Genomic DNA, 27,431 nt, shown 5'->3' with positions numbered 1-27,431 from the left:
TTTGGAAGTTCATCGGATCTAAGGAAGCCCTACTACATTGTCCTTACAAAGCTTGGAATCTGGTTTGGGAAATAAGGGTTACATAGGTAGGAAGATTAGAAAACCCTAAGCTGGTAAGAATTCAGATCTGGAAGGGAAAATAAGCCTAGTGTCCTCTAAGTGCCTCACCTAATAAGGGCAGCAACACTGTGAGAAGATCAATTCTTGCCCCCCACTTAGCCTGGGTTACACAACTAGTAAGTGGCAGCGCCAAGCTTTCAACGTTAACAGGTAAGATTCAGACTCTGCAGTACCTCCATATTCCCAGGCAACCTGCTTAAAACCCATCTACTCTGGATGAGACTAAAGTCGAGGGGAGCAACCAAACCACACAAGAGTCCAAACTGTGAAGTAAAATAAAACCACACTGCTGAGCAATTTTCCTTTATGGTGGAAAAAGCTAGGTTGCCAGACTTCATGGGCACCATTTAAGGGCATGTCATGTAACAGACACAGTACACATATTTAACTAGCTCTTCCTTTACATCAGCTCTATCCTATTAGGCTACAATACCCCAATTTAAAAGCTCAAGAATAGGCAATAGGTCTATAAAGAAGCCATAAGCTCAAGAATAAGCAATAGGTCTTAAATAATCCAAGCTATGGCTCATAGACACCTACAGCAAGATGCAGAGTGGATATATAACTTGCCAGTGTCCTTCAGGTCCCTGAATTTGAACCCCAAAGGAATTACTTACTGGCAAGTCAAACAGACAAGATTCAGGATTGCCCCACTCACAGAAGGGTACAACAAAGAGAAGTTGAGAATGCCGGGCTTCCTTGTGGCTAGGCTGAAGTCAAAATGTGGTCAAGTTTTTCTGTGTTAAGAGCTGCCAGCAACCACACTAAAACGTGTCATAAAATAACCTCTGTGAAACAATCTAATTACTTCATTTACAAAGGAGGAAGCTGAGGGTCAGAGATGTAACTGGATTGACCCAAGGTCACACACAGCAAGCGCACAGAGCTCGAATTCCACTTCGGGTGACACTGCTAAAGCCCAACGCCTTTCATTTGGCACCAACATCAACAATCACAAGAACAAGTCCGTCTCGCCCTTAATTAGTAGGCTATAAAGGCCAGTTGCCTCAAACAAACGAAAAATCGATGGAAAGGGGCCACCCACGGAGAGATCCCTAGAACCAGAAAGTCAGCCTCCAGAACCGCCCCCTCCGACTTCACTAAGCCAAGACTCGGCCCCCAGACAACCTCCCTCAGTCCTCGGTCCCGCCACCCAGAGAACCGACCATCCTGTTCCCACTCGCTACCCGCAGGCCGGAGATCTTTATCCGTTCGAGGCCCCCACGCTCGGGGTCCGGGCCGCAGCTACTGCCGCCTCAGCCCGACACCCCCGAGTTCGCCCAGACCCGGGGCAGCGGCTGAAGCCCGGCCGCCATCTTGCCCCGGGTGTTGTGCTCCGAACTCCGCCTAGAAGCAACGATCCAGTTCCGGGAAACAACAGTTCCGCACAGTTTCTTTGCCCGGGGAAGAAAACCTCTCTTCATCCTGTCCTCTTCTTTGGCAGCCGAGAAGAAGAAACATCCAGAAGTGGGATAAATGCCTGACTCAGCCACGGGGAAGTGGGACCCACCCGAGAGGGAGAGGTTACAAGGGAAAGAGTGCCCACTTCGGGCTGCAGGGGACATTTTAAGAGGGGGTCCCACTGCGGGGCGGAAGTGGGGTGTGGACAACGGAAGTGCCCGCCCCGGCCCCGCCTCCGCCCCCTGCTTTGAGTAAGCTGGGTGTTTCCTGCCTTTCAGTCCGGATTTGGAGACTCCGGCGTCCTCCGACTTTTCATGGTGAGGGCGGTGGCCGTTGTCGGGGGGCTGCGGGCCGGCGAGGCCGAGGGGGAGGGACCCGCGGGACCAGGCGCGGTGGGCGCGATAGCGGAGGGGTGCTGGGTAGCGCGTGCGGGCGAGGTCGGGGCGGGGGAAGGGCTTTGGAGCTAGAACTGGGGGGGTCTGCGAAGGGGCGTTTGGATTTACGGAGATGTGCAGGGCGGTGAGCGGACGGGCTCCGGGACTTGAGTGTTGGTCGGAGATGGGACTTGGAAGATTGATAGAACAAAGAGACGACGACATCGAAACCGACGCTCGGGGTGGGACATGAAGACGCTCGGGGTGGGGGGGGGGGGCGTGTGGAGAGCGAGGGGCGAGCGGGAAACCTTGGAACAGAGCATTTGGCGTCCTAGGGGCTGTGTCTTGAGTGGTTTGGGTTCCAGGCAAGACAGGAAGGGGCTTCCACGATCCTCTAGACCCACAGTCTGGAGCGAGATGACTGTAAATTCCGTGTTTGGAATTTTGGGGGAGGGATGCCAGATGTCTGAGGTCAGGGTATTCGTGACCACAGAGTGTAGCCTCAAGTGGCATCTGGGTACCTGTCTAGTCACTTCCGTTGAGGCCTTAGGTGACCACACCTGGGAATCCCAGGCTGTCTCCTGTTGCTGTCTGGGCTGTGGGATGGTTTCTGTGTACCTGGGCTTCTCAAGGGTCTGTTCCTTGAATGGTTCTTTGTCCTTGGGTGGGGATGGGCAGCGAGGTATCAATCCAGTTCCTCTTTGTTTACCACTCACTCCCCTAGAAGATCAATCCCAAACTGAAGACAAATGAGTCAGCAGGTATTTGGCTTTGATCGGCTCTAGTTTGTGTAAGATAAGGAACACTTAGGTGAAAGAAGGCGAACACTACCATTAGCTCTTCAACGGACCCCCCAGGCCAGCAGCATTACCTGGGGACTTGTTCAAAGCTGCCATGTTTTCAGCCCTAACCTGGGCACAGATTTATCAGTTTATTTTTACAAACTCTGCAGGTCATTAGTGATTTGGGTTGTGAAACGGAGGCATTTGACATCAGTCCTTGCAGAGTTTTAATTCTTGGCTTCCTTTCCTAATAGCAAGACTGACAGTATCCTCACTAGACTCTTAAGAGAAGCAGGTTAAAAGTTAGCAGTAGAACCAGGCCGTGGACGGCACACACTTTTAATCCCAGCACTCAGGAGGCAGAGGCAGGTGGATCTCTGAGTTTGAGGCCAGCCAGGTCTACAGAGTGAGTTCCGGGACAGCCAAGGCTACACAGAGAAACCCTGTCTCGGAAAACAAACAAGCGAAAAATTAGCAGGAGAATGCCATTCGGCCAGGCTCTTGGGATTGGTGGTGACTGCCTTAGAAGCAAGTTGACGGTGCAGAATGCTTCAGTCATTTACCCTCTTCAACCTGGTTTGGTTCCAATGGAGCTGCAACCTTTTCTGCTTTGTAGCAGAGACCTCAGTTTAGGAAGGTGTTAAGGTTTAGCCACCGTGAGTGCATAGTGCTTCTTAAGTTTCCCTGGGGGGAGAATTCCCCTCAGGTGGCTATTAGATCAACTGACCATCTGATCTTACTTAGCATCCGAATCATCTGAAAGAGCCTTTTAGACCCAAGTTAGTGGCAGCTGCATCACCTGCTGCTTGCCAGCCTTCTGATGAGTTGATCCGGGGTCTAATCCAGGCAGGCACGAGTATTGTGAAAGCACAGGTTGACTCTAGTAGCTGTTTGAAAACACCTGGTCTTAAGGAGTAGAAGAGAAACTTGTAGAAGTAGGATTAGGTGGCCCGTGCTTTAACTTTGGTGGGGGGGAGTATTTGGAAGATGATAGTTTTAACAGTTTGTTTCACAAGTTGGGAAACTGAGACTTGGGTTCAATCGATCTTGTGAACATGGCACATAAAGTGATGGCCTGAGAGTGCAGGCCAGGGCTGCTAGGTCCTCAGGCTTGTTTCTCTCTGCTCACACGAGACGGGTTGCATGAATTTGGTATTTTCTGGGTGGTTTTGTTGTTTTGTTTTTTCCTGTCTTATTTGTCTGGCTTCCCCTCAAGTCAATAGTTCTCTCCTTTCTGCTGGTTTTTTTTTTTTTTTTAAATCTTTTCAAACATGTTGATGGCTGCTTCCTGCCTTGGGCTCTGAAGCCGTGCATTGAGACTCTTATTTACGTTGCTTTGGTGGTTTTTTATGTGTGGGTCAGGAATTCACTGGGCCAGCAGAGTAAGAGGTTAGTTAGAGAGCTTCTTCAAGACCACAGAGCTAATTATAGCTGAATTATGGGGTACAGAACCTTTTAGAACAGAGGCTTGTCATCTTGGCCTCACATTAGAACCAGCTGGGGGAATTAAAAAAAAAAAGTTCCTGGCCTCACCCAGAAGACTGATACGTCACAGTCTCTATGAAAAGGACCCAGACATTACTGTCTTTTTAAAGCTCCTCTGGGGTTCCAGCACGTGGCCAGGTAGAGACACCATTTAGAGTTGTCAAAGGTGTCTTCAAGCAGTCGGGGAGGAAAGAAGAAGCCCAGATTCACTCTTAGTACCGGGACAGATGTCAAAAACAAGTCCATATTTCAGATGCGTTCCCTCCCTTGCACTGGTAACCCAGTCTGTGCTCCACGGCACTCGCTGATGATACCAGCCTGTAGAGGGGCCAGACAGCAGCATCACTGTGTATGGCAGGGAAGGGCTCTGCAGAGAAGTCTGCCGTAGCAAGCTAGGACACTTTCTGCTCTCAGGTCACTATCACTGAGCCCTGGGGGCATGGATGCAGCCAGAATCTGCTGCCCCAGGGTCTCTCCTGACATTAGGCTAATTAGTTGACTTGGGGGTGAGGGGCTCTGGCAAGTTTCCAGGTTTTCCTTGCCTCGCCTGGTGTCTCGTTCTCCGTGGTGATATTTAATGCCTCCGTCCCTTAGTCATTCGTAGCTGGAGACAGTCTCGGAAGAGGAGACAATGGCTTGAGACTTGGATAATCATAATTGGAGTGTTTTCTGCTGGAGTATTTAACCGGCCTGGGGCTGTGCTGAGTGCCATCTGTTCCCCTGGCCTCTTGCAGCGGGAGGGAAAGCCAGTGTGTCTGTTTGATAGCTGGGGCATTCAGGTGTCTGCCCATGTTCCTGCCACTACTAAGTGTCAGAGTTGGGGCTTTGAACACGGGACTGACAACTGAGTCCTTAACTGCATGTTGCTTTTCGTCTTTTTTTTCTTTCTTTGACTTACATGTCATAGCTCTAAATATACCAAGCATCAGGAACAACCTGGGGCCAGTCAGGCCTTACCCACATCCTTTGCTTGCTTGTCACGGACCCTCACGGCTTTGAGACGTGACTGACCCTCTGTGGGCCATAGAATGGAGATGACAATCCCTGCCTCTCACATTGTGTGGATGTCACGGCCAGAGTGGCAGAAATCAAGTGGTCAAGGACATGAGTGTGTCTAGAGTGTGTCAGTGTTCTTTGATGTAATCAGAGTGGGGCTGCACAGGTGCACATTCATGGAAACCCAGCCATCTGTACACGGAGAGTGTAATTCATCATATGCTACAGTGCGCACACACAAGTGCACAGGTGTGTTTATGTCCTGTTCTGTGTGTTTCATGTCAGGTGCCTGGCAAGATGCTAGACTGCTTCCGCAGACTGTATATGTTCTCTCCGAGTGCGCATGCGTTCGTGTGTGTGTGTGTGTGTGTGTGTGTGTGTGTGTGTGTGTGTGATATAGACATAAGTTTATATCTGAAAAGATGTAGAAAAGTGTTCCAATTTGGGGCAAATCTCCTCCCCACCCCCACTCCCCACACCTGTAAGCCTTTCTTTTGCCCTCCAGGTCATCAAAGTTTTGGGAAAAGCTTTATTCCTCAAATCACCTGCCACTGGTGGACATAGTTTCTGGAGGATGTGTTTGGCCGTCACTGTTAAAATAGCATCTCCAGGGCTGGTTTGAAAGCTGTGGGGAAAGTGTGCGGTGTCTTGCTTTCCTCCTGGTATCTTTTATTTTGACAGCATGCCTTAGACCCCAGGAGAGTCCCGCCTGAGCTTCTGAAACCAGATTGTGTGTGTGTGTGTGTGTGTGTGTGTGTGTGTGTGTCTGTCTGTCTGTATCTGTGTGTGTATATCTGTATCTGTGTGTGTCTCTGTATCTGTGTGTATCTGTATCTCTGTATTTGTATCTATGTCTGTGTGTATCTGTATCTGTGTGTATCTGTATCTCTGTATCTGTGTGTATCTGTGTGTGTATCTGTATCTCTCTATTTGTATCTCTGTCTGTGTGTGTATCTGTATGTATCTGTGTGAGTGTATCTGTATCTCTGTGAGTGTATCTGTATCTGTGTGTGTGTGCGAGGGCGCAGGAAGAGTCGCCTGAGGAAACCCTTCTTTGCAGGGGACCGTTCTTTCTGCTCTACCCTGCAGGGCTCTGACACAAGTCCCCCAGCTGTGATTTCCAGTCACCCCTGAGGTTTGGGGGACAGAGGTAGAAACGCCTGGCCAGAATTGAGAACCTTGAACCGTATTTCCCACACTTGCTCACTGTCTCTGCTCTGACGGGTTGCTTCTGTTTTGTCCCCTGCCTATTAGAAAGATGTATGTTTGTCATTTATAATGTAATAAGCGTTCACTGTGGGAAAGTCTTTCTGGTAAAAATAAGAAAACCGTCATTTTTGGGGTAGCTGGAAGTTTTGTGCCTGTCAGTGCCCTCTAGCCGGAAGATACAAGGCGCACCTGTGCCCGGGGTGGCTGGGTTCCCTCCCGGTTGCACTGGGAGAGGAAGGTACCTCAGGAAGAGGAGGAGCAGGAGAGTTCAGAGAAGGGGCCCTGCTGTGTGCGAGACTCTGTCGCAGGCAGCTGACTCCGTCCTGAAGGTAGGGCGCCAAGAGCAGCAGGCAGCAGGCGGCACCCAGGGCAGCCAGGAGAGGCTGTCTGTGGCCACGTTGGTGTTCTGGATAAGGCCGGTGTCCTTTGTGTGCTCAGGTGCCAGGGTGGACTGTTGTTGTTTCGGTCCTACAGCAGCTTGTTCCAGAGCGGCTTCCGGTGACGGTGAAGTTGTGTGACGTTTCCAAGGCCTCGAAGTGTTGGCAACCCACGTTGTCTGTGGAGGCCACCTTTTGTCTTTCTCAGTTCTTGCCCCTGATTCAGGGAGCGGATCCAGCCCGTCCCTACACATCTCAGGCTCTAGAGTTTGATAGAACCCTATTTAAAAATGAGTTTCCCGAGGTTGGTAAGGACCGGGCGCTAGCCAGCCTTGGTGTGAGCTCCCCGTTTATGTCTGGCGGTGCTGTCTGGACCGCTGTAGGCTCTCGCTGCGGGTGACACGAGTCGGAAATTGCTCCTTTTTCTGAACTTGCTTCCTCCTCGGCTGTTGCTTGTGCTCAGGGTCGCTTTCCCCATAGGACATCGCAGAAGCGGGAGTAGGAGAGCTGCCCAGCTCACAAAAGCATGTTCATCTGGAGTCTCTCTAAAGATGGTCCTTTTAGCTGCTCGTGTGTGCTGGAAGGAAAGGTAGAGTGACCCAGGCGTGCCTTGGGCTCCTTGACGTGCCGGCCAGGTGCTGTTAATACGCATAGATTTAGAGGCAAACTCATGCCAGTGGGGTCAGCAGGCAAGGTTAGCCTGTGAGACTAGGTGTGGATCGGAGTGAACTGAGGGATCCATTCCTCTCCTGGGGGGCAGCTGGCCCCCCAGCAACCACCATTTGTCCACCTGTTCCAGTCAGCCTCTGATTTTAAGAGAAACCAGAAACTGGGTTTGTTTGGTGGTTTTTTGTTTTTTTCCTTTTGCCTTTGAGCTCTTTCTTGAGTTGTCAACAGTGAACGTTTTAAACGCAGTGTATGCATGGACCAAACCAAACACTGTCTGGAGTGAATTCTGTGTAAATCAGCCTGGAGCTGAAGGAACTCGAGGGGACCTGGTGTCTGACCCTGTCCTCTCGCTGGCAGGAAGAGATGTCAGGAGAAAGCGTGGTGAGCTCGGCGGTGCCAGCGGCTGCTACCCGCACCACTTCCTTCAAGGGCGCCAGTCCCAGTTCCAAGTACGTGAAGCTGAATGTCGGGGGAGCCCTCTACTACACCACCATGCAGACACTCACCAAGCAGGACACCATGCTGAAGGCCATGTTCAGTGGGCGGATGGAAGTTCTCACCGACAGTGAAGGTGAGTCTGCCTGCCAGCCATCGGCTGCTGGTCCCTAATTTGACATTGCGCTAAGTGCCACAGACATGCTAGTGCTTAAGGACGTCTGTCCGTCTGTTCGGAAGTCCAGTGTTTGAGAGTAGTTGTGCACACGCTTGTGTGCAGGAAGCCTGGGGAGACTAGACTTAGTCTGGGGGTGTGGTCCGGGAGGGCTTCCTGAGGAAGTGGCACTGGAGCTGAGACCAGACTGAGTAGGAGTCACTGGTGTAGATGAGGACTCCTAGTCTTGACTGAGCAGGTCTGCTGTGTGACTTGGAGCAAGATTTTTCTGCTCCAGGCCTCTGCTTCTTGTAAACGCAGGCCAGGGCGGCTTGCCTTGCTGCTTCTCTTCCGGTTGGTGGGGTCACAGCCCAGTCTCAGCTGTGCTTGCTCTCAGAAAACAGGGTTTATGGGTGGGAGGTGCCCTTCTGCCGTCACACCCCATGCCGCCGAGTATTTGTGGAAATCAAGACAATGGCACCCCAGCTTCAGGAGGAAGCAGATGTTATCTGAGAATCCAGCGTCCTTGTGCGTCTTGGTCCTCCCTGTCCACAGCCTCAGCAGGGTTCTGGAAGCAGCTGAGAGGCTGTGAGGGCTGGGGAAGCTTCTTGAAGAAAACCCTCATCTGGGTGGCCTGAGGCCACACTGCAGACCAGACAGGGTTCACAGCCCTGGTGGCTCTGCTGAACCGTGTCCGTGGACCAGCGGGCCTGCTCCTGCTGTAGATGCACGCTAAGGGCGCCTTTGTCCCGTGCAGTCTGGGTAACCCAGCATCTGGGGAAGCAGTGTTGTCACCAACATAGCAGACATGTCACATGTGCCCATCAGTCACCAGGCCTCCTGCCCGCTTAGAGCTCTGGGTCCAGCAGTTTGTGGCTGTTGTTTCTGTTAACCCTCGGTGGAGCCCTTTGCTGTGGAATCAGTTAATGCTTTTTTCAGAGCTTCGGGGCTAGCAAAGAGATGCGGCCACCTCCACCGACCCGGAGATTGATTCTTACTCTCTGTGGTTGGGCATGGGCCCATCACCCAAGCCAGATCACAGTGGGTCAGCTCTGGTTTGCTGCCAGAGCCCTTCAGCTCCGTGGAGGCCTGGCTGTCAGGTTGGCATTCTGACCTCAGCATCACCCATGCCAAGCAGAGCCGTCCTGTTGCCCTTGGAGGGACATTGCACAGCCTGACCTATGGCCTCCATGCTACTCCAGGAACATTCTTAGGTCCCAACAGAAATAGACTTCCTGCATTTTAAGGATTCACGCTGATTTGGGGACCCCATTACTAGCATCGCTAGCTGCACTCATGTTTGCTACAAACAGAAATGCCAGGGCTGGACACATGGTTCAGCTTTTGCAGAGGACTGAAGTTGGTTCCCAGCACCCACATCAGGCAGCTCACAACTGCCTATAAGTCCGGCTCCAGGGTATCTGATGTCATCTTCTGCCTTCTGTGGACACCCAGTGCTCATATGGACACACAGACACTGTCTTTTTTTATTTGTTTGTTTTTGAGACAGGGTTTCTCTGTATAGTTTTCGTGCTTATCCTGGATCTCACTCTGTAGCCCAGGCTGGCCTCGAACGCACAGAGATCCTCCTGGCTCTTCCTCCCGAGTGCTGGGATTAAAGGCGTGCGCCACCACCGCCCGGCCACAGACACTGTCTTTACACAACAAATGTCAAAAGCAACAGCTGAGCAAAGGCCCCACAGTAGGACTTCCCACGAGAAGGGAAGGAGGTTTCAGGGTTCTGGTAGTGTATGTGCCATGTTGCTAGACGTCCCTGGTCATGGCAGAGAGAGAGTGGCTTGAGGAGGGCCCCGTGTCCGAGCTGGCGGAAGTATCCCCTTCCAGCACTGCCGCTTGCCTGAGCGATGGACCGTGTGCACACAGTCCTGACCAAAGAAGAACATGGGTGTGGGAAGTCCCTCGGGGCTGAGTCCTGCCGGTCTCTGCCACACTGCAGAGCCACAGCCGACGTTTACGGGGCCTTTGCTCCTGTCAGGCATGGCGCCAGTCTTGCCTCACGGGCCGTTTACTGGAATGTTGTGACATGAGTGAGTGGCTTTCCCTGAACCTCAGCTCGTGACACTTGACAGAGTCATGAGAGTGCGTGAGGACACTAGAGAGCCACGTGGTCAGCGCCGAGTGCTTCGGGCACACTGGCCGGCAGGAAGACAGAAGAGCCCGCCGCCTCCATGGGGGAGGCAGGGAGCCCCTCCTTGCCCTTCAGGAGTGGATGTGCTGCCGTTTGGCATTGCGCCCTCGGGGTGCCTTTTCTGGCACAGTGGCCGTGAACGGACCTTTGCCTGACTTCTCGGAACAGTTGAGTTCTGGCCATGCTAGAGTTTTCCTGTGAGCGCTCGGCACCATCTCCAGTGGCCCAGCACGTTTGTGCAGCGGCTCCAGCAGTAAGGATTAGATTCCGTCCTGGGAAGGTGCTCAGTGGAGGGAGCGCCTGCCCAGGGCGCTGAAGCCGGGTTCAGTCCCCATCAGCAAATAAAAAACTGGGCGTGGTGGCACGTGCCTGAGATTGTGGCATTCGGGAAGTGGAGGCAGGAGGGTCAAGAGTGCAAGGCCTGTTCTCTCCTCCCCCGTTTCTCCTCAGCGCTAGCTGCCCCTCACTCCCTGTGGTCAGATCTCTGACTGACACATTCAGAATTTGGAGTGTAGAGACCGACTGAAGCGGAATCATTCATTTTGCTGTTTTCACGTCCTCCCAGAAAGCCACATTGTCCAGTGTGGCCTCCATACTTTGCTGGCTTGACTCCTCTTTAGTGGCAGCTGGTAACCTGACTCGGGGTCCTGGGTGCAGCTCCGTCTTCTCACCCGAGGACTCCAGGCCCAGACAGGCAGCTGGTAGGCCTACGTTGGCACAATAGGAAATCTCGGGGTGGCTGCAGTGTGCAGCCAGGCTTGGGAGCTGCATTTTGAGGTGTTTGGTTTACCGCCCGGGGAGGTTACTAAACAGCGATCTGTTAGTGTGGCTTCAGACAGTGATTGGCGTTCTTTTTCGCTCTCGTTCGTTCATCATTGTACTCATGACATCATGAGGAAATAGCTCCTGCTCAGGTTTTTCCCTGTGGTAGAGTAATCCCTTCTCGACACATACTGCAGCTGATGGAACATGTCTGGTTGATGGCAGTGTTAGGGTGTTGCCTTTCCCCTGGAGACGTGGGGCAAGGGCTGGGCCTTCCCTCTGCTGCCTCACAGTCTCAGGGTCTGCAGCATCAGCTCTTAGCTGCCCCTGGTTGTCCCTCCCTAGTTTGTTCCCAGAAGCAGCGGGGACAGTGTCTCCCATGGTATTGCCAGAGCTTCCTTCCACTCAGGTGGCTGTCGGTTCGTACGGTTCACGGTGGCAGCACTGGGCACCACTGAACCTTTCAACTACTACCAAGCTGCTACCGACTCAGCGTCTGTTTGACTTTGCATTTCCTAACTTCTGGTGTGTTGTGCGTCTCTTTTGTGGTAATCGGTTTGACTGCATCTGTACCAGGCTTTTTCTTTTGGGCCACCAGCCAGCTCCCAAATCATGACATGGAGACTTTGTGGGGGTGGGGGTTTCAAGACAGGGTTTCTCTGTGTAGCTAGCCTCGAACTCCGAGATCCTCCTGCCTCTGCCTCCTGAGTGCTGGGATTAAAGGCGTACGCCACCACTGCCAGGCAACAAGGGAACTTCGTATTGGTTATGAATGCTTGGCCTTAACTTAGGCTTGTTTCTTGCGAGCTCTTATGACTGACTTAACCTCTTTCTCTTCATCTACGTTTTGCCTCAGGGCTTTTTACCTTTTCTTTCTACTCTGTCTGCTGCCTGGCGGCTGCCTGGCTGGCCCTGGGCATCTCCCTCCTTCCCCCCTTCTCTCCTTCTCTCCCCTATTCATTCTCTGCCCACCAGCCCTGCCTGTCCCTCTCCTGCCTCACTATTGGCCGCTCAGCTCTTTATTAGATCAGTCAGGTGCCTTGGGCAGACAGGGTGAAACAGCACATCTTTTCATAATTAAATGACACAAAGGTAACACTTACACAGGTCAAGTAACACTCCATAGTATAAACAAGTGTAACACATCTTTACACAGCGGTATAGTCCACAGCATGCATCTAATTCACAATTTCTTTTCTCTCTCCTTTTTGAACCTGCTGCTCTGTAAAGTACGTGTTCTGAGTCCTGTCTCCTTGTGACTCTGTTTGGAGAAATCTCTTCCTGGTCTGACATAACTGGGTTTTCTTGAGAGTCTCTACATTTCCTCATTGCTCTTACGGTCAGGTCTCTGTGTCCATCCTCTCTTTTTCCTCTTCCCGGGCCCCCTTCACTCCTCCCTCCCCCCTCCCTCCCGGTACTGGGACTAGAGCCTGGGAACCGCACTTTCTAGGCAGGACTGTCTGCCCTTCGGCCCCATCCACGGGTCCTGATCTGGCTCAGTGATTCTCAGATAAGGACTGTTGTTGTTTGTGACCTAAGGGACATTAGCAGTGTCCAGAGATGTCTTTAGTTGTCACATCCTGGGTGCCGGGAATGCTGCTCAGCTCCTGCAGTGCCCTGGACAGGCTCCATCTCCCGAATCTTGATCAGTGGAACCAGGGCTGGAAGTCGTGCCCTGAGACTCGGGTTCGGGAATTGGATTTTGTAACAAGTATCTCAGAGTGACTGTGGAGACCGGGCAGGCTTAGAGTTGGAAATACCTGAGTGTGGTGAAGAAAGGCTTCCTAGAGAAGGAAGGGAAGGGTTAGGAGAGCTCGGGCTTCCCCAGAGAGGAAACACCAGTGTGATTGCATGAGATGAGCCCAGTAGTCCCATGCCCCAGCAGCACCCCTGCCCGCCACCCCCAGCAGCCTTCTGCCTTGGTCCCCTGAAAGCCGCACTGCCTCCCTCCTGAGTTCTGGAATGTGCTGCTTCCCGACAGTCCTGCTGCTGTCCTCTGAGCACCTCCGATGGGATGGGGTCATTGTCGCAGACCTGTAGTTAACTGAGTGCTGCCGACAGGCTGGTGTTGTGCTGTGTGCTTTCTGTCTGTCCTCTGGTCATACCTGCATGCCAGCACTCTGCATTCGTCTGAAGAGACTGACTGCTGGACCGAGAGCTTAAGGGGGATACTGAGGTGTGAGCAGGCAGGTGACAGAGCTGGGCTTCTGACAGGAGCCCTGGCAGTCACCCCTGTGTAGACACCGAGGCATCCTGGAGCGCAGTCGAGCCTCTGAGCTGTACTGCCTGTCCTGCTGTCCTGATGGCCCTGGAAGCCGTCCTGAATGCTGTGTGCTCCAAGGAGCAAGGAACCGCTTGATGGCTGTTTGCTGTTCTCTGTGAGGCGGTCGAGCAGACTGTGAGGGATAGATTCCTGCTTTGAGAGCAACCAAAGTATTTCAAATCCAAATGCTAATTGAAACCTCATGGAGAGTGTGCCTGGCTCCTTTGCCCTTATCTGTTCAAAGTATGCCTTCCCCACAAGCACTTCCTGACGTTCTTGAGCTGGAGCCCAGTGTCGCAGCCTGCCTGGTGGTTTATGGAAACTCCGGGCTGTCACTGGGGTGGTGGAATGGGAGGCTCTTGAGCTGGTCATGCATAGACGGCAGGGCACAGGCAGGCTCGTTCCTGTCAGCCCAGTGTGTCACCAACTGCTGTTTCTCTTGAAGCCTCAGACTCCTTGTTCTTTTTCTTCAGATTTGTTGTGTTGTGTTTTGTTTTTCGAGACAGGGTTTCTCTATGTCACTTTGGAGCCTTTCCTGGAACTCACTCTGTGGCCCAGGCTGGCCTTGAACTCACAGAAATCCACCTGGCTCTGCCTCCCGTGTGCTGGGATTAAAGGCGTGTGCCACCTCCACATGGCGAGGGTCCTTATTCTTAGTGGCTGAATCCTGACCCCCACCCCCACTTTGGAATGCTGCCAAGCGTCTTGGGGACTCTGTCTGCGGAAATGCAGAGAATAAGCCTCAGCTGAGAAGAGCAGTTGAGGTAATCCTGAGAAAATAGCATTCCATACTGTGTTCTCATTTGGTCTGAGGAACTTGGGGGCTGTGGGCTGGATGCATGTAGGCTGAATTCAACTTACATACATACACATGTTTTATATGCCTTTTGATGGGTTGAGAACTGTTTAATTTACCGTCCTTTAAAAAAGAGGAGATTGACAAAAGAATCTGAATTTCTGACTTTTCTTGGAATGCTAGAGCTCAAGAAGCCCTGGACCCACTTTCCTTCTTGGCCATTTTTGGCTGAATCGGTTGAGGCCACACTTGGGGGAAAGGGTGTGCTCCCTAGCCAGCCCTGGCCTGGACCACATGGCTGCACACACTTGGGGGAAAGGGTGTGCTCCCTAGCCAGCCCTGGCCTGGACCACATGGCTGCACACCCTTGGGGGAAAGGGTGTGCTCCCTAGCCAGCCCTGGCCTGGACCACACAATTGCACACAGGCTGCTTGCTGTGCATTGTATACAATAGAAAGTGCCTGTCTTGTTTTCCCAGACCCAGAAAGAGGGATGTGTGGCACCTGGAGGTCAGTGCAGGAAGATTTACCTTTCCAGCCTGCTTAGCAGCACATGCCCGTGTTCACAGACTGGGCATTCTTCTTCCTGCTCCATGCAGGAAACACGGTGGTGTGGCAGTTTCTCACTGAGACTCTGGAGGGAGGCTGCCCTTAGCAGAAGGTGCAGAAACAGATGAGCAGTCTGAAGAGGCCCAGGAGAGGAACATGGGGATGGCCTTGTCGGGGTTCAGAAGAGCTCAGAAAGCACCCAAACCACAAGAGGCCATTGGCAGAGGCTGGATGTAGGAGATGGCGTAATGAGGTGGCTAGCTGTGTAACATGTGGAAAGGGTGCTTTTCTCGTCCTCTTCCCTGGCTTAGGGGTCTGAGGATCCAGGGCAGGACACAGTGGGGTCAAGAGTGGAGATGCCGGTTCCCGCCTACCGTTCTCTCCATACCATGCTCTGCACTGGTCAGGAGGATGCCAGGTCCCCTTGCCTGCAGTCACTGTGTGGTCTGCCTTACCCGTCTGACTGCTTTTTAAAAATGGGTTTAAGCTCTGTTTATTTTTGTTTCATGTGTAGGGACATGTTGCCTGCACGTATGTCTGTGCACCACATGAGTGCCCCGTCCCCACAGAGGTCAGGAGAGGATATTGATGCTCTGAGACAGGAGTGACAGATGGTTGTGAACCGCCATGTGGGTGCTGAGACTTGAACCCGGGTCCTCTAGACGAGTAGTCAGTGCTCTTAGCTGCTGAGCCATCTCGCCAGCCTCCTCCTCCCACCCCCAGCCCCCTGCCCCCTGCCTGCTCTCGTGAGAGGTGACAGGTCTTCACCCCTTTCTGCCTCTTGTTTGCTCCTTTGTCACCAGGCTCCAGGCCTGGCCTCCTCCGAACACCCTCCAGAGACGTCCCACGTCAGGAGGGGGATTTTAAACCAGTGGGCCCGGGTAGAGGAGTAGTAAGCCGGGGACAATTGGAGAGGACTCTAATTAGCAGGGTTAGTCTTGGTTCTTACCCTCGTGCCTGGTGCTGGCCAGCAGGTGGGACATTCTTCCATGTCCAGTGACAGGTTCTGCTGCTGTCACTAGCCCAGGAGCGCTTCCTGTGTGACGTCATGGATAGCTCTCTATCCATGTCTGACATGTGACCAGAGGTCACAGTCGGGGATGTCTGGCGGATTGGCTCTGCTGCTCGAGTCTGGTTCTGGCCTCTCAGGTGTTTACCAGGTCCTTCAGAGCACATTTTCAGACTTGAGCTGCTCTGGGGTCTCATGGGACTGACGACCACAGGAGTCGGGGAATTGTGCCCAGCCATGGTGCTCACCTCCCTGAGAAGTGTCATGTGACGAGTTACCCTGTCACCCCACTGCAGGCTGGATCCTCATTGACCGCTGTGGGAAGCACTTCGGGACAATACTCAACTACCTTCGAGACGGGGCTGTGCCCCTGCCGGAGAGCCGCCGGGAGATCGAGGAGCTGCTAGCGGAGGCCAAGTACTACCTGGTGCAGGGCCTGCTAGAAGAGTGCCAGGCGGCCCTACAAGTAGGCACCCCTCTGTCTGTCCCACATGAGGGATACCAGATCTGTCTGCCACCTTCCTTTCCCCCTGCAAACGGGCCCTACCTCACTGAGACGTTGGGAGACGTTTTGCAGAGTAAGCCTGGGACCTGCAGAGGCAGGTTTGAACACAGCCCTCAGGGAGCCGTTCCCTGTCATTAGGATGTGGTCGTCTGTACCGTCCCTCCTGGGATGCTGTTGTCTCGGGCTGTTGGACAGTGCTTCAGAAGCCGTTTCTCTGCTCAGCACTGCGGGAGCCACCAGACTGCTCAGATCTTTACCTTAGTGCCGTGCATCATCTCAGTGCTGGTTGCATCCCTCTCATGTAGATCACTCCCCCAGGAGTCTGACTTCCTACATCTGCCATTGTTGGAAGTCCAGAGAAACATCCAGACACGCTCCCTCACTCTTCCTGTGTCCTGAAGCAGGGCCAGGGAGAGCCAAGTCCACAGAGCACGTGTAGTCGGGAGCTTTTACTTTGGAGCCTCAGAAGGTTCCTTTGTGCTGTGATAGGGTCATGACTGCACCTTCCCTGAGCCTCAGAGCTGTGTCTAGCCCTCACTGGAACGGTCTTCATAGTCCCGAGTTCGAGGCATTGGCCTCACCACACACATCTCTTGCCTGTGAGCCTTTGTAAATGTTACAGATTTCACTGGAGTCATTCTTACATTTCTTGACATTATGCAGGCACATCGTTTAGGAAGCAGAGCAGCACTACATGATTGATGGCTCGTGCCCCATAGCCTTCCCCACCTCCCATACCCCCTTCCCCAGGCTGGCTCTCTGCCGCTGTCTGTTCTCAGCTTTAGACATGACCTCCTGGACTTAGAGAAAATTAGACTTCACCTCGCATGCTCCCTCCCCTCCACCAGCCGTACGTGTTCCTTCTCACGGAATGGTTTAATCGCAGCTTTGCCTTAGACAGTGTCTTGAGTTCACCCTGCCCTTGCCAATCTCGCTGCGCCCTGGGGCATTTTGTTTGCTTGATTTCTAATTGGGTAGCTTTCCCTGCTTGATCCCCAAGTCCACAGATAGGAGGACCAGTCTCGTGCTGGGCTGTCCAGATGTCCCCAAGATCCTGTGTCGCCTTTGTTTCGGGACGTGTCCTCTGGCTCCTCCGTCTAGATCTGGGGTTCAGCCTCCAAGACTTGCCTCCTGTCCTTTCCCTTCTGTGTCTGAAAGCTGCCCTCATGGCGTGCCACCCTTTCTGAGAAGGTGCCACATCTGTCCTTGACTGTCCACTCCCTCTGTGCCTCTCTCCTTGCGTTTTCTCGGTGTTGGTTCTGATGTCATGGTTGAGAAGCTTCCCATGCATAATTGGATGACCCTTGGCTTCTGTGGCAGCCCAAGGAAAAGCTACTATGTGGGGCTGGGGGTCCTCGTCTTCCGGGGCCTTCAGGGTTGGATAATAGACTGACTGTCTTCACTGGAGGGAAGCCCTCTGTAAGGAGCCCTCTACTGCCAGGTGTGCCAGGGCCTGAAGTTCGGGCACTCAGAAGTGAGAGGCGGGAGGATCACAGGTTTGAGGCCAGCCCAGGCTACATAGCAACTTTGATTAAAAACCAAAGAAGCCCTGTGCTTTTTCTGTCTGTGGGGTGTAAGCATGGCTGCCTGTCGTCTGGAGCTGACAGGCTTGGGGGACTTGCACATTGTCTCCGTCCTCTGCTCTGCCACCACTGCGGGAATGTGGACCTTTCTCCTGCTGACCTCTGAGATGGCTCTGCCCTCACCCTGCCCCTAGCCTGCGGTCGTCCCTGAGGACTGTCCGGCTTCTTGCCTCCCTCCCGTGGGCTTTGCCGCTGGCTCTCCCGTCTCTCAGCTGGCGTCTGCTTGCCAGCTCAGCCTTTGACTCTGTGTCTCCTGACTTCACGTCTCCGTTCTGCTCCGTCACTCTAGTGGCCTGTAGGAGTTTTGGATGCTGTCACCTGCCCTGCTGAGGGTCCCCTGGGCAGAGAGAGCTGAGCCATCCTTGTGTTACTGGGCAGTCGGGCGTGCCACAGTCCTGAACAGAGCAGACTCCTGCCCTAGTCGTACCCCTTCCTAATAACAGGTGCAGAGTGTCGTCTTCTCTCCCCCATGACTGTCCTGTGTCTCCTCATAAGGGCCTGGCTTCCTGGCTGGCCAGCTTAAACAGCTGTGTGCTAGACAGACCCCTGGGCTAAAGCATGTTTTGTTCCAGCAGAACAAAGATACTTACGAACCCTTCTGCAAGGTTCCTGTCATCACCTCCTCCAAGGAAGAACAGAGGCTCATAGCGACTTCAAATAAGGTGTGTAGAGGCTTGGAGAGGACCGGCCCTTACCACTGTTTACCCCAGGGACTCTCGAGGAATGAGGGATAAGACACTTAGAAATAGAGAGGGGAGAGAAAACACAGGATAGACTTGGGAGGACCTGGATCCTTATCCACCGGCCCACAACTTTATTCCAAAGGTCTGTTTATAACAGTGTCAAGGGATGGCGCAAAAGACCTCCCCCTGCTAGTTACAGTCACCTGGTACCCAGGCCTGTGGTCCAATCAACCTCCCATGCAGTCCTGCTGGGTACAGCCACTAGGAAACCTAGTGGGCTCCATCAGAGGCTTGGGAGTGGTTGGTTCGTGTGTGTGTGTGTGTGTGTGTGTGTGTGTGTGTGTGCATGCGCGCGCGCCTGCCTGCCTGTTTGTGTGTTTGTGAATGTGGGGATTTTCCAGGCTCAGAGGCAGTGTGTGTGGGTATCTGTGTGTGTGTGTGTGGGGGGGATTGTCCAGGATTGGGGGGCGTGTTTGGGGTGGGGAGCAGCAGTGCCTGTGTTTTGAGATAACGGCCGGGTCCGAGTAGGAAGCCCCACATCCCGTGTTGTCCCTGCCCCTGGAGCAGGCAGCGTCCCTCCTCCTCCTGTAAGCTCCGCCAGCCTCTGCCCACAGCCTCTGGGGAGCCAGTGCGCACTGACCGCACGCCGGTAACTCCTCTCCTTTCCCCCCACAGCCGGCCGTGAAGCTGCTCTACAACAGAAGTAACAACAAATACTCCTACACCAGGTGAGCGCCAGCCAGCCAGCCAGCCGTCGGGCTGTCTGTGTCCGTCTCACCTGGAGGGAGGGCCCTCCACACCGTCGCTGGGTAGACCGGTGGGCGGGCAGAGGGAGCTCTGAGGTGGGATCCCCTCGCTGGACAGTCCACCTTTTGTGTACCTGAGTGCTGTTGACATAGCCACAGTGTGCAGCCACCAATACTTTCCAGAATGAGGGTGTTTTTTCACCCCACAGGCAGCGTCCCTCATGTTTCCTAGCCTCCAGCAGCTGTTCACCTACATGTCTGTGTCTGTACATTCGCCTGTTTCAAACATGTCATGTGATAGAACATGTTGTGACCGATCCCTTCACTTGATGGAGTGTTTTCAGGGCTAACACGCCGTAGCACCATCAGTAGCCATTCCCCTTACGGCACAATGCTGTCATTTCATTGTGTGGACTGCCGAGTTTATTCGCTCTTCAGCATGGGCGTTCGGGGTGTTGGCAGTTTCTCGCTCTTTTGAGTAACGCTGCTGGGAATTGGAGCTGAGGTGTTTGTGGACTTAGGTGTTCCTTTCTCTTAAACACTAGGAGTGGGCTGCGGTCATCTGTGACTGGTGCAGTTATGGAGATCACACTGTTTTAACAATGCCACCAGCAAGTGATGGGCGTTTCTAAAGTGCCTTTGCCTCTCAGGAACATGCTCTGCAAATGAGCAGCTTGAGAGATGTAGGGATTTAATGGGCTCATGAGACCCACAAACTGACCTAGGATGGAAAGTCTTCCCAGAGCTGGGCAATGTGGTGCATGCCTTTAATCCCAGCACTCAGGAGGCAGAGGATCTCCATGAGTTCGAGGCCAGCTTGGTCTACAAAATGAGTTCCAGGACAGCCAAGGCTACCCTGTCTCAAACAAAAACAAAAGTCTTCCTTGGGCTTTGCTGTTATGTACCTCATGGGGCTTGGCCGAGAAAGGGGTAGGGCGGGCTCAATAGCTTGTGCCCAGAGGCCCTGCATTCAGTGATCTACTTAGGCCTGTGTAGGGCAGGCATGCAACCGTGGGTTATGAGCACAGCCTTCAGGCCACAGCTATCTTTTGAGACCCAGCTCTGCCATGTAGACGTTTCTGGACTTGGACAGTGAACTGGTGTCTTTGGGCTCTCTTCTCCTTCCTCAGGCAGTAAATACTACAGGCCTTTCTTGAAGGTTCGCCAAGTAGAACTAGAGAGAGAAGGAAGCAGGGAGGCCTGCGTGGAGAAGCATTGGGTGGACATGTGTGGTGGCTGCAGCCTGGGCTCACCTCCTTAATGCTCTCTGCAGCAATTCTGACGACAACATGCTGAAGAACATCGAGCTCTTTGATAAACTCTCCCTGCGCTTTAACGGGAGGGTCCTGTTCATAAAGGACGTCATCGGGGATGAAATCTGCTGCTGGTCATTTTACGGCCAGGGCCGAAAAATTGCGGAAGTCTGTTGCACCTCCATCGTCTACGCCACGGAGAAGAAGCAGACCAAGGTAAGAGCTGGGTGGGTGGCTCCGTGCGTGCTTACGCGCATGCGTGCCCTCCCTGCCTGCCTCACTGGGCTGGGCCAGGTCTGTATGTGGTCCGCAGAGAAACACGTGTGGTTCCTACGGACACCGTACAAGCAGAGATGGCGTGCTCCCGCTAGCTCAGGCAGTCCAGGTGGAATCAGGTTTGTTCCTGTGCCCGCCCGGCTGCACCCGGCTGCCAGTGCCTTCTCTGTCTGTCTTCTGTCTGTCTGTCAGTCATTGCTAGCCCTTCTGACGGCCCGTGCACAGTCAGCCTCCTCTGTGCAGCGGTGCTTTCCACCATCACGGGCCGTCAAGGCTGAGGTGGCCCTTGGCTGCCCGTGGCTGCCATCCCCGTCCTTGTCTGCTGACCTAGATCTGTCTTCCGCTCTCACAGGCCCCACGCGTCATTCCTTTTGAAATTATCATCTGCATGTGTCTATCTGCATGTGAGTGCAGGTGCACCGGACTCCCCGGAGCTAGAGTTACAGACGGTTGTGAGCCACCTTACGTGGCTCCTGACAACCACTCAGGTCCTCTGGAAGAGCAGCCGGTGCTCTTAACCCCTGCGCCATGCCGCCGCCAGCCTCCCACAGGTCACCTTTCCAAGCCACCTGACTTCCTCACTGAGCTGGGTGTTGATTTACTTTGCATCCTTCTCTCAAGCCAATAGTGTCTGTCGCTCTAGCGGAGCTGTCCTAGGAAGCTAGATCGTACAGCGGAGTGCTGCTCACCCACCTAGGGAGAGGGTGGCCTCCCCCCTCCCCACTCTCCCTCCTCCCCACTCTCCCTCCTCCCCACTCTCCCTCCTCCCCACTCTCCCCTCCTGTTTGCTGTGCATCCTGTCATCTCTTCCTCACTCCGAGAGAAATCTGATTACCTGTGACATTAATTCTGCCAAGAGCAGATTGCCACGGTTCTAGTCGCCTGTGTTCAGTCCCTGGATCGGGTTACTGTCACCCCTGCAGCTCTGGGAGTTGTGGTTCTGTGGGGTCCCAGAGCTGGCAGAACACTGATGATCAAAGCCAGACCACCTAGAGATGCAAGACCCTTTAATTGATGATGGAAAATTGAAGGCACGGGATCTGACAAGTCAATGTGCCGTGTGCTGCACATCACCCAGCGTCATGGCCACCACCTTGTGATGGTGGTTCCCTGTGTGCTCCCACTCCTTCCCTGCACGGGGAGCCTGAGCTAAGTACTCAGAATCTCTCCTGACAGGTAGAGATTGCTTCTGAGGTAGCCAAGGGGAGAGTGCTGAGGCCCTCTGTTTCAAACATGGCCGGGGGCCAGAGATGCCTGCTCACTGTGCAGGCTGCGTCATGCTCTCGTAAGTTCTTAAACGTTCCCAGTTCTCATTTTAGAGCTTACTGGGGAGCAGAGGGATTCAGCAAGCACATGCTTGGAGCCTGTGGTCTTAGACGAGCAGAAGTCTCCAGGAGGAAGCCTGAGCTTTTTTGTGAGGCTTGTTGGTTGCAGGGCCTGGCTCCGGGGTCAGGGCCCTTCTCTTCTCCGGGCTCCTTTGGTGATGACCTCGCCCCTCTGGTGCCCAAGGCCTTGGTTTTCCAGGTAATTGGTGGCAGCACGCTGGTCCTGGGTGATAACAGTGCCTCCTCCTCCTCCCCCCCAAACATTGAGCTCTGTGGGGCCACACCTGAGTCGCTGTCTAAGCTGCCTGTTCTTCGGGGGTTTTGCATGGTAGAGACTTGACGGCATTCCAGGTGCATTCCTAGGGCTCTTCCCCCACTTGGCCCTGTGCAACCTGCCTATAATAGGGTCCCTAATCCTCGCTAAGGCAATGGTAATCCAGCAGAGCTCCGCCTCTTCCTCGTGTCGCCGTCAAATTGTGTGGCCTCTGTGAACTCCTGGGTCAGCACTGTCACCGAGCCTGTCTATGGGCTGCTGTGTTTGCAGCCCTGCAGCATGCATTACTCCTGCAGCATGCATTCCTGCCCTCTTCACTTCTGCTGCTCCTGCTGTTCGTCTTTCCAGCCTCCGTCAGGGAGCCCAGCATCCTGTGTCCTCTCAGCCCTGCTGGCGTCTGCTGAGTGAGCTTTCCCGGGATTGAGATGGTCTTGCTGCCTCACGATCTTGAGTAACTTAGAACCACACCCTGTTTAGTGTATCAGGTGTAGGACAGTAGGTCTTGTCCAGTTCCTAGGGAACTGTGTTGTTGTTTCTGTTTTTAATAGTCTGTCCCCTCTCCCTCCCCCTCCCTTGGCACGTGGAAGGTCAGAGAACAGTTTGTGGGAGTTGGTTCTCTTCTGTCCCATGTGGGTCCTGGGAATTGAACTCAGGTTGTTAGGCTTGGCACCTTCCCCCACGGAGCCCTCTCACTGGCTCCAATATACATGTTGTGGCTTTGCTGGCAGCGGCCACTGTGGGATTCAGGCCACAAGTTCCAGCCAGCCCTGTGACTGGAGTTGTTGTGTACCGTCTGTTGGGGTGGGCACATCCCAGTGCTGCTCTGTGTGAGGAGGGGCAGGCTCTGCCTCTGGGGGCTGTTCAGGTGCCGTAGTTTCCGAGGCTCCCTCTTTGCAGCCCCCGCCGACCTCCCTTGTCCTGGGCTCCCTTGTTTCAGCTGCTCTAAAGCTGGGGCCTCGCTTCTCCCAGCTGCTGCCATCATCCCTGCTTAGGCCCGTGTCTGAGGCCACCAGGCACGAGGTGAGAGGAAGCAGCAGGTGTTCATTTGCCCACCCTGCTCAGACCGCAGCTCTCCACCAGAGAGGAAGGCATCACCTGAGCAGCCACAGGCCCTGGGTGCGGCCATGAGTCTGCCGAGGCGCCAGAGTGAGACCATGGCAGACAGGGGTTGTCCCCCAAGGCTGTCATGTCGGCTCTCCTCTGTCTTCATTGTCAGCCTGGTTAGCCCGTTGGCCCTGCTAATGTCCCACTGTGTTTGGGGGGGCACAGGTTGAGTTCCCCGAAGCCCGCATTTATGAGGAGACCCTGAACATCCTGCTGTATGAGGCCCAGGACGGCCGGGGACCTGACAACGCCCTCCTGGAGGCCACAGGCGGGGCGGCCGGCCGCTCCCATCACCTGGACGAGGACGAGGAGCGGGAGCGGGAGCGGATAGAGCGAGTACGGAGGATCCACATCAAGCGCCCCGATGACCGGGCCCACCTCCACCAGTGAGCAGGCGAGCACCGGCTGCCCTCCGCCCTCCCTCTGCCCCGCCCCCCAGACCCTGTGCAGGCTTCGGGGTACCTCCACTCCCCTGGAGTCCGGAGACACTTTTGTAACAAGCCAGATGATTATTTTGGTATTTCTTGACAAGTGGATTGCTTCTGTGTTGACCCAGGTGTGCACCCCTTCTGAGCAAAGCTGTGTCCGAGGGCTCTGCTTCCCGCGAGAGCCGGAAAGTGTGAATGAGTCTGGCGTGTGTGAGAGCCTTTGTGGCAGTATTTATTTTTATGGCTGTTGACTACCTACCAGGGCTCCTTAAGTGACACTCCTAAGGGCTCCTTTGACAATTGTGAGGGGCTGTGTAGGTGGCAACCGTCAACCAGGATGTCTGGGAGCAGCCTGGCCCTGCCTGTTCTGTGTTCTGACGAGGCTGGGAGCCTGCTCTGTACGGTTTTGGGACGAGAGCTCATTGGCCGACGGTTTCAGCTTGTAGTAGTGGACAGGGGACCGAGTGTGCTTCCAGCCCCCCTGTCTGGCATGGAGCAGACCGTTCCCTGGCAGTGGGCTCTGCTGTCATCCGGGTCCTTCCCGTTGCTGGGCTTGTTGACACACACTTCCCAGAAGGTCATCTGAACACCTGCAGCCATTGCTCCAGACCACTGCCTTAAGGGTCTGCTCCCTGCAGCCCCAGACACGGTGGGCCCCATCTGGGGCCACCGCCCGGAGCCTGCAGGCTGACTCAGGGCCCTTCCCTGCTCTCTATCGCTCCCTTCAGTTCTTAGTTCTCTGCAGACTAGAGTGGGCGTGCAGCTACCTTTGAGTCTTGTCTGTGTTGGAGGATGTGTGTGACTGCTGGTGAGGACGTGCAACTGCGGGGCACAGGTGCTGGTGAGGAGACACACCCGTTACCTGTCTGCGCCTGCGCAGAGGTGAGGCCTGACTGACAGGGTGGTCGGGACTAGACTAGTTACGAGGCGAGTGCTTGATGAAGGAATTGTGACTCTTTTAGACCAAAGGTATGAAGTGGATAATCTGTCAGGTTTTTTAAAGTTTCTATTTTGTGACGGTTTTTACAGCTCACTTTGTGCGTGACGGTCGTGTACCTTTCTCTTGTATCTGGCAGCAAACAATCCCGACTGGATCGAGGAACTGTGTACCGGGTAGATGCTTTTTACACAATGGTGTGGCAAAACTTTTGTATGTAGAGCCGAGAAAGGGAGCTTACAAATCATGTTTCATGAGTTTTTCTACTGTGTATTTTCAGTGTCAGCCCTGCCCTTCGGGTTCAACCTTTTAGGAAGTGAACGTGAATGTCAGTCCTGGTGTTTTCTGTAGGAATGGAAAAGCCATTGTATACACTGTTGAAATGTCCATGTGCAGAATGGTTGGCGGCACAGTTGACTCGCCGTGGCCTCTGCGCCTTACGGTTTCTGTTCGGGCAGCTCTCTCTACTTCCTCTTTCCTCCTACCTTGTGCCTACAGCTTTGCACCTCCCGCGCCCAGCGATAGGACCAGGCCTGGCAAACCTTCCACGGTGCCTGGTAGCGCCGGCAGCTGCGTCTGCCAGGGCCTGGCCCGGTGTCCGTCGGTCCAAAGCTCTGCTCCACATTTCACAGGCTAGCATGACGGACAGCAGTCAGCATTTCCAGTGCAGAGCCATCCAGTGAATCACTGCTCCTGGGTTTGGTGTAAAGAGTGACTTTTATTGCACATTAATGGCTCACAATTAAATTGGAATAGCTTTTTGTCCATGGTAACCAAGTCCAGTGTTTGTGGCATCTGGGGCCCACACCCCGAGCAGGTCCTGACACAGCCTTCTGGTGCCTTCCTGGGGAAGGTGGGCTGGCTGTTGGACCGATCTGTAAGTTGTCGTCCCGTTTAGGTGCAAGCTCCCATACCTGCTGCTCACTGCTGGTACTCAGCCCAAAGTCCCTGGTCATGTTAGCACATCACTAACCTTCCTGTCCGCACTGTGGAAACAATCCTGGGAGCTTTAGACATGCTCACTGTTGTACAAGCGTCTGTGGACACATGTAAAGTAAACATTAAACTGTGCTTCTGTTCACACCTGCCTCTGGTCATTTCGGGAATGCTTGTCTGCGGGGCTGCTGATGTACAGCAAAGAGCAAGGGCCCACCTCCTACTTCACAGTCCAGTCTGTTCAGGAGGATGTGAACACCCTGTAGGATCTAAAGCACCTGTGCAAACCTGGCCCAGTCCCTGGCAACATGGAAGTGTCATTTACAGCAGAATTGAAGTTGTGCCTCTCGATGACATTTCCTTTACTCCCAAGGCTGCCACCCACCCTGTAATGGGTTCTACTGGGGACAGGTGGATGACTCAGGGTTGGCTCCCAGGAAACATTTGATGCATTACCACCTGGCGCCCAAGCAGCTGAGGTCTGGCTTTGCCATATAGCACAGGTTCTGCTGATGCAATCCATTCTCCAGGAGCTGCTGGCACTGTCCTTGAAGGCATGGCTAACTGGATCAAATCCGTGCTTGTTGCTCAGTTGGAACAGAAACAGTGACCTTAAGGGGCAAAGGTCATCCTCTGTCAGGTCTTCTTCCCTGCCGACACCTGAGGAGAAGGGCACCTGGCTTTAGAGCCTCAGCCCTGGAGGAGGGAGCTACCACTGGGAGCCCCCTCTACCTCCTAAGGGACCAGCCAGGTTAGAAAGGAGCGCAGAGAAACCTAGCAGTGCCCCATCTTCAGCCTTGGGCAGGCATGGAAGAAGGTGGACTGTGTGGCTGCAGGGTCCTGGCAGCACTCACATCACTAAAAGATTGCCTACCTCACATTCAGAGTGGACCTTCACTCGTCTCTGACCGGGGTGGGGAAGGGCCACTATGTTGTGAAAGGTACGTGTGAACTCTTTATACCCGCAGACCGGTTTTACATATTAGCGTAAATGTATACAGAAAATGCATTTCATAGATCCCACCTGCTTTCAGCATGTTGCCTCCTTACAGCATACCACCCCAAATCATCCTCGGATTGCTACGACCCAGAGAGAGCGGGGAGGGCCTTGTGACCAGTGTGTGAGAACTAGCCTCCAGTTTTCACAAACCCGTGAGGCTCCTTAGACCTAGGATCTTCTGCAGCTCAGGGTGGTACCTGAGCACACAGGAGAGCCTTTGGTGGGCTTTAATACTTGTGACAACTGATGACAAGTGAGACCTGGCCATCCTTCTCACTCACGGTTGTATTTCAGGTGCCCTCTGGTCCCTTTCTTCCAGAGGACAAGAGGGGAAATGGACTCAGTTTGTTACATGCACATACAGATCCTCCAGCACTTCCTCCCTTCCACGCAACCACTCACCACTGTTAACTGTCCGTTTTTGTCCTTGTAGACCTGGTCTTCCACTCCAGTCTCAAAAACTATTGTGCCTTCTTTCCCAGGACTGATGTAAAACTGTAAACTTAAAATACATCGAGTGACAAATTACTGTCGTGCTCTTTAGCCTGCGAAAGAAACTCCCTTGGCAAGCTATCCTAGCCGGTGTTTGTTACTACATTCTGACAGTTGGGCACCCACATGCTTCTGTAGTCTCTCAGCTCAGCAGTTCGGCTCTCTAAAGGGCCGGCTGATGCATAATGACCTGCATGGCTCCTGCTGGCGGTCACAGCCGCCCAGGGATTCCTCCAAGTTCATTCAGAGCAGATGCACTTTTAAGAGTACGCACTCCCTCACCATCCTCCCTGCAGATTCACCCCTTAGGTGGTAAAAGCTGGGGCAGAGGACAGTCCCCTGTCCGGGAGCAGCTGGCTC

At 53.8% G+C, this 27,431-nt stretch overlaps 3 protein-coding genes across 7 annotated transcripts in view; 1 reads left to right on the top strand and 2 right to left on the bottom strand.

The window, feature by feature from the left end:
- The window catches only part of Ube3b (ubiquitin protein ligase E3B), a 48,082-nt gene extending 46,624 nt beyond the window's left edge, over positions 1-1,458 (bottom strand). For 2 of the 3 annotated variants that reach the window (XM_052755073.1, XM_052755074.1), the window contains exon 1: positions 1,308-1,457. The gene's annotated coding sequence lies outside the window, so the exon portion shown is untranslated. Of the gene's footprint in view, positions 1-1,307 lie in introns of all 3 variants that reach the window. The other variant, XM_052755075.1, reaches the window with a different exon arrangement.
- A 248-nt stretch (positions 1,459-1,706) lies between these two features.
- Kctd10 (potassium channel tetramerization domain containing 10) lies at positions 1,707-25,724 on the top strand. 2 transcript variants are annotated; one of them, XM_052755079.1, is made up of 7 exons: positions 1,707-1,838; positions 7,771-7,984; positions 15,826-15,995; positions 18,193-18,279; positions 18,976-19,028; positions 20,320-20,515; positions 23,444-25,724. In XM_052755079.1, exons 1-7 carry the CDS (start codon positions 1,836-1,838, stop codon positions 23,666-23,668), a joined length of 948 nt encoding a protein of 315 aa, XP_052611039.1. In that variant the 5' UTR covers positions 1,707-1,835; the 3' UTR covers positions 23,669-25,724. The 2 variants fall into 2 exon arrangements, with proteins under 2 accessions (XP_052611039.1, XP_052611038.1); XM_052755078.1 differs by having other exon boundaries at positions 18,190-18,279.
- Myo1h (myosin IH) overlaps positions 25,129-27,431 on the bottom strand; it is a 47,146-nt gene continuing 44,843 nt past the window's right edge. Inside the window, exons 30-31 of one of the 2 annotated variants that reach the window (XM_052755076.1) lie at positions 26,982-27,081; positions 25,129-26,239 (exon numbers count right to left, since the gene is read on the bottom strand). In XM_052755076.1, the coding sequence (XP_052611036.1) occupies positions 26,216-26,239; positions 26,982-27,081 (124 nt within the window). In that variant the 3' untranslated portion in view covers positions 25,129-26,215. Of the gene's footprint in view, positions 27,082-27,431 lie in introns of both variants that reach the window. The other variant, XM_052755077.1, reaches the window with a different exon arrangement.

The sequence above is a fragment of the Peromyscus californicus genome, unplaced genomic scaffold, assembly GCF_007827085.1.
Source record: "Peromyscus californicus insignis strain IS unplaced genomic scaffold, ASM782708v3 Scaffold_2__1_contigs__length_46816999, whole genome shotgun sequence".
Taxonomy (NCBI): Eukaryota; Metazoa; Chordata; class Mammalia; order Rodentia; family Cricetidae; genus Peromyscus; species Peromyscus californicus.
The sequence above is the reverse complement of the archived record's forward strand: the minus strand, read 5'-3'. Positions and strand labels throughout refer to the sequence as shown.

What these genes read in the sequence shown, in the direction of transcription:
- Kctd10 (XM_052755078.1), top strand. An exon ending in AGTTCTCACCGACAGTGAAG is followed by an intron (nt 7,985 to 15,825) that starts GTGAGTCTGCCT and finishes ACCCCACTGCAG; the next exon opens with GCTGGATCCTCATTGACCGC. An exon ending in AACAAATACTCCTACACCAG is followed by an intron (nt 19,029 to 20,319) that starts GTGAGCGCCAGC and finishes TGCTCTCTGCAG; the next exon opens with CAATTCTGACGACAACATGC.